Source organism: Polyodon spathula, chromosome 8 (assembly GCF_017654505.1).
Source record: "Polyodon spathula isolate WHYD16114869_AA chromosome 8, ASM1765450v1, whole genome shotgun sequence".
NCBI lineage: Eukaryota > Metazoa > Chordata > Actinopteri > Acipenseriformes > Polyodontidae > Polyodon > Polyodon spathula.
The window spans coordinates 11,816,624-11,822,765 of record NC_054541.1 but is presented as its reverse complement, the minus strand read 5'-3'; the positions used below and the strand labels follow the sequence as shown (position 1 = coordinate 11,822,765).

Genomic DNA, 6,142 nt, shown 5'->3' with positions numbered 1-6,142 from the left:
AGCAGTAATAATGAATTATAAGTGGAGATAGCACAGTAGAAAGGGGATGAAAGTTTACACTATAATGGATTGGCAAGCAAAACATCTAACTTTTACTGTTTCAACACTAAGAAACATTGACAAAAAACACCCCTGCTAGAAGAGGGCTTATTTCTGCTGCTCTGAAGCTTCAGATTTCACAGCTTGGCCAGGGGCACAATATACAAACCACATTTTCTCCTGCAAGCCAGCACGGTTATTATATGTTAATGCTTATAATTCATATACAAGGTTAGTCTGTTTGACTGCACAAGGAGACATGTGGTTCACTGGGTTAATTCACTAGCGTAGTGGGCTGGTCCTTCTTGCGGTATGGGTTCCTATCCAGCTCATACCTGCCTTTGTCAGAGAATTGGACATCACCATTGGATAAAGGAGTTCATTTCCATGGATGTGACATGGCACAGTGGGTTAATTCACCAGCATACTGTGTTGTTCTCCATAGAACACTGGGTTCAGATCCAGGTGGTTCCTTCTTTTATTTTCAAAGAATTTACGCGATAATCCGGGTTAAACACTGCTTTCCTGTAGGAGCTGGTGGTGCAGTGGGCTAATCCCATGGCCTTCTCTCTCTGAAGACGGTGGTTTGAATCCAGTTCCCGCAGGTAAGTAATGATGTTGGTTGTGTTTTCACAGATGGAGGAGGAGAAGACCTGCCCTGAGGAGAGGAGAGGATAGAAAGGGGGGACCTGGGATAAGTCATGAATCTCAATTTAATTTCATTTGTGACTTGAACTGAATTCAAATCCAAACCTTATAGGTCTATATGGTAAATTAAACATTATTTTTGAAACCAAGGGATTAACCGACTACCCTGCAAATCAGAGACCAATATTCTACTAAATGTGAAAATCTATTGGACTCGCTGAATTTAGGCCCTCTTAATTTTATTTAATGCAACTCTTTTTATAATCCTTATATAGAATTCTTATATCTATGAATTCGCAACCTTCCATCATTTCTTTTTCAGGTTTACTGAAACAGGATAGTGTAAAGACATTAGACTGCAGCCCTTCAGTTTCAGAAATGACCACTGGGGGGCAGCAGTGGACTAGTAGAAAGAAGTTAAACCGTACATCCCACACTGCATATTAACGCAAAGATTGTGTTAATGAAGAAACGTACAGAGTTCCTCATATTGTTATTGACTGACTGTCTCCACAATGTGCAAGGCCTGTGAGTTTTTCAGACTCTGTGAAGGGCAGCTCATGCGAAAAACTGGAAAACAGTGCAGCAGCTACAGAGGAGCGGCAGATAACAGAGATCAGCTCCTCCCTGTATTGCAGTGATAGCTGCTTTGCTTGTCTGTTTGCAAGGTGGGCACAAGTTTAGATCTGGATAATTCTGGCAGTGCACAAGGGGCCTTGGTACAGTGACAGGCTGGGACGGGACCGCACGGGGATGTTGGATTCCCCCAGACCTCTTTCTGGAGGAAGTGAGTAGCGGACTTGCTCAACAACAGCCTGCTTCCTGCCCCAGTGCACTCTGGGAGGTCACAGGCAAGTCTGGGCAGGCTCAGTTCCTCAAGCAGAACAAAAGAGAACGAAGCATTGTGATCCACTCCACCCTTCCTCCCTCTCTCTCTCTCTCTCTCTCTCTCTCTCTCTCTCTCTCTCTCACACACACACACACACACACACACACACACACACACACACACACACACACACACACACACACACACAGTGACCTCTATGCTTTACATATCTGCCACGTCAAAGTATCTTAATGTCGTTATTCAAAAAGGCCGACGTCCAAACGAAATGGGGCCTGCCACTCCACGTCCTCTCCTTCTCCCTCTGACCCTGTTTTTGTTCTGCTCTCTCTGGTTTCTCCTCCTCGCCCCAATAGGGCCTCTCTCCCGTCTCTCCTGCTAACGGAGAGCATCAGCCTGCTGGGATGTCACACAGCCTCTTTAAAAACATGTTAATCTGAGGGAGCCAGTACTTCAAAATCTATCACCATGTGCTCCTTATATATACACTTACATGCAATCCTGAATTAAATTGAATCCTGGTTGTAATCTCCTGGTTGCCTATGCTTGTAAAGTACTTAATTACAGCACATGGTAGATCACCTGTATACAATATAAAGATTGCTTTATAACTGAACTCTGGTGTGCATGGCAAGGCCCTCTCCTCTTTCCCTCCCTCCACCCTCTAGCGTCTCCATTGTTTTTTTTAAACGCTGTAATTACAGAGCTGCTGCTACTGGAGACACAAAGACAAAGCAGGCTAATCACCGAACCAGGGAGACTGCACCTTATCATCCTCCAGTGGAACATGGGGGAGACAGCTGGAGGTGAAGGGAGGTGGGGAAGAGGGACAGGAGCCGGGACGGGACTGGACGGGGGGGGGGGGGGGGGGGTGGGGGGGGTGAGGGGGGGGGTGAGGGGGGGGAGGAGGCTTTTCCCATGAACACACACATTATTTTAAAGGCATATACACCAATAGTAATTCTTTTAAATGCATCCTATATTCTGCCTAGTAACAATCCCTATGCTTTTACTGTACAAACTGATCATGTATTCGTTGTGGATAAACATTGTAGTATACCACAGTAAACTTTAAAATGGGATTGCATTTTTCTTAAAGTCCAGTTTATTGACTGAGCTCTTTCAAGCAGGTTTAACTTGGGCTTTATGGACGGGTGCAATAGCTTATAAAACCTCTTTGCTGGGGAGTAATGGAAGAGTACACAACGCTCCTCACTTTGTAAAGTCTTTGCCGTGACCGTTGATGCTGCGCAGCGCGGCTTAGTTATCTCCTGGTAACCGCATTGCTCTGTATTTGTCAGTTTATGATCATCAATAGCAAGCTGATACATATTCTAGTGCAGGCAGCCCATGCCCAGATCATTTGGTAACATTATTTTGGTGCTGAAACAGATGGGTTTTTTTCACCCACCCAGATCTTCTTCACAAATCCACCCACTTCAAACAAAAGTACTGCTTGGTTTTGAATAAACCCTGGGTGTGTGACTTCCGATCCATTAATGCCTGGTCCTGACCCTAAAGGGTTAACCTCCTGTTTTTAATGCAAGGTACGCTGTGTTCTTTGAAGGTGTCCTTTCTGGTTGTCTTTTTTTTCTCTTACACTGGAGCTCATTTCAACACTGAAAATCTTTAATAGAAGCACTCCTCACTGAATTTACACAGAAAGGTGAACAGGAAGCAGTAACGGCTACGAAAATGTTGTTATGCAAATCACGGAGAAGATTTTTAATTAAGCAAATTTCCTCCCTTCCATAGCATGTTTCGGTATTTGTACAGTACCTGTACAGTACATGTTAATGTGTGGAGTTGTTTATGTTTCTGAGTAGTGTAATTGTAATTGTAATTGGCTGACAGGTCTGCTATGTAGACAGTGCTAGGTTGCATGGGGAAGACTAGAGGCATTTCAATGTATTTCTTGAACCAGAACAAGATATTATTTATCCTTCCTTTGCTACCCTGACACTCCTACTTGCTTTTTAAAAATCTCTTTTAATTTGTAACCTTTTTTTTAAATCTCTATTCCCCTTTTCCCTTTTTTTCCTTACCCATTTATTCTTTTATCTTTTCTGATCTCACTTGTCCCCCACCTCACACCCCCTGACTAGAATTCATTTGCCTGGAATTTGCCTGGCAGTTGGAGTTATTGTCCTGAACCTGGGTTTTTTTCAGGGAGATGCAAATGCAATTGTTTTTATGTTCTGTTACGGTGTGGATGCTTGTTTTGTTCTCTTTATTTCACTTCAGGTTAATTTGCTGCATTTTTAATTCACCTCTTTTTCAGGGCAATCCACTTGTTTCTCTTACACTCCTCCCCTTACAACACTGCAGTCTGTCTGGGGACTAGTTAGCACTTCTACTGCTCTGGTAATTGTCTTCTGGTTGTGGAGAACGTGGCTTTACATATGTGTCCATGCTTAGCCCATCCTTGTGGCTAGATGAATCCTAAAAAGGGTTTAATACGAGGGATGAGATAACTGCTGACCGCTTGATTGCTTGTGAACTCCGAACAGCTTTATGGAAGGTTCCTAGAAATAAATAAGAGATTTTGTGCTGAGCTCCTGACAGCTGGAGCTCCGGGAGGGAGGATGAGGGTTTCACAACAAACATCTCTGCTGAGGGAGAGAGACAGAGACAGACAGCGACAAACAGCAAGGTCTAATCACCCAGCCCACTCCCTGTCACACATCTACCAGCTCCCTGCTGAATCACCAGAGCCTGCTGACACGTAGGACAGGGGGCCAATCTGTGGCAGTGCTGAGTTCAAAAGGGGTACAGACTGCAACTGGGCAATCAAGGAGCACTGCGACCGAATGGGAGCCAACAATCAGATTGTATGTATGTATGTAGGTAGGTGTGTGTGTGTTTGTGTGTGTGTGTGCATGTCTGTCTGTATGTATGTATGTATGTAGGTGTGTGTGTGTGTTTGTATGTGTATATGTATGTATGTAGGTGTGTGTGTGTTTGTGTGTATGCATGTATGTATGTATGTATGTATGTATGTATGTATGTATGTAGGTGTGTGTGTGTTTGTGTGTGTGTATGTATGGAAGGATGTATGTATGTATGTATGTATGTATGTATGTATGTATGTATGTATGTATGTATGTATGTATGTATGTATGTATGGATGTATGTATGTATGTAGGTGTGTGTGTGTTTGTGTGTGTGTGTGTATGTATGTATGTATGTATGTATGTATGTATGTATGTATGGATGGATGTATGTATGTATGTATGTATGTATGTATGTATGTATGTATGTGTGTATGTATGTATGTATGTATGTATGTATGTATGTATGGTATGTGTGTATGTATGTATGTATGTATGTGTGTATGTATGTATGTATGTATGTATGTATGTATGTATGTATGTATGTATGTATGTATGTATGGAAGTATGTATGTATGTATGTAGGTGTGTGTGTGTTTGTGTGTGTGTGTGTATGTATGTATGTATGTATGTATGTATGTATGTATGTATGTATGTATGTATGTATGGATGTATGGTATGTGGAAGGATGTATGCATGTATGTATGTATGGAAGGATGTATGTATGTATGTATGTGTGTGTGTGTGTGTGTGTGTATGTATGTATGTATGTATGGAAGGATGTATGGATGGAAGGATGTATGCATGTATGTATGTATAGAAGGATGTATGTATGTATGTATGGGCAGGCAGTGGAGCAGGTTAGTGCTGTTCTGCAGTTAGTGTTGCTACAGGACCTGATAACATCAACAGCTCCAGTGTAAACTTGGAGCACAATGCCATAAGCCACATGCAAATGATAGCGGTGGGGAGTTAGTATCTGATTAGATAGCAGTGTAAGAAACAATACACGGTGTATGATCATGTACTGGAATGGAAAAACACTAGAGCTGCAAAGACCCCTCAGTATTCCAAAACCAAATCATGTGACGACGCTGCATCATTACTATTCTTGTCAAAGCAAAACGCGTCACGCAATTTCATACTTAATTCATAAGTGCATTGTTTCAGTAAACACAGCAGCAACCAACAACGTTACAAAACACCCTTAATACATCCCCCTCCCTCAATCTGTACCCTTATACCATTGACTGTAACAAGCCTCCAACTCTCCCTCAATCTGTACCCTTCTGTGTGTCCTTGTGAAACAGAGCCCCTAACTCTCCCTCAGTCTGTACCCTACTGTGTGTCCTTGTGAAACAGAGTCCCTAACTCTCCCTCAATCTGTACCCTTCTGTGTGTCCTTGTAAAACAGTCAAAACTCTCCCTCAATCTGTACCCTTCTGTGTGTCCTTGTGAAACAGAGCCCATAACTCTCCTTCAGTCTGTACCCTTCTGTGTGTCCTTGTGAAACAGAGCCCCTAACTCTCCTTCAGTCTGTACCCTTCTGTGTGTCCTTGTGAAACAGAGCAGTCTGTACGCTTCTGTGTGTCCTTGTGAAACAGAGCCCCTAACTTTCCCTCAGTCTGTACCCTTCTGTGTGTCCTTGTGAAACAGAGTCCCTAACTCTCCCTCAGTCTGTACCCATCTGTTCCATACATTACTGTAACTGTATACCTTGTATTTCCAGTATAATTTCAGCCATTAGCATTAAGTACTGCCTGATTCAGAGGTAAGC

General features: G+C 42.8%; 1 protein-coding gene across 1 annotated transcript in view; it reads right to left on the bottom strand.

Annotated features, from left to right (window-relative positions):
* Window positions 1–494: 494 nt before the first annotated feature.
* Window positions 495–6,142, bottom strand: part of LOC121320193 (bone morphogenetic protein 7-like) — a 23,334-nt gene continuing 17,686 nt past the window's right edge. Inside the window, exon 5 of the mRNA XM_041258444.1 lies at window positions 495–697. Coding sequence (XP_041114378.1) covers window positions 495–697 — 203 coding nt within the window. The remainder of the gene's footprint in view (window positions 698–6,142) is intronic.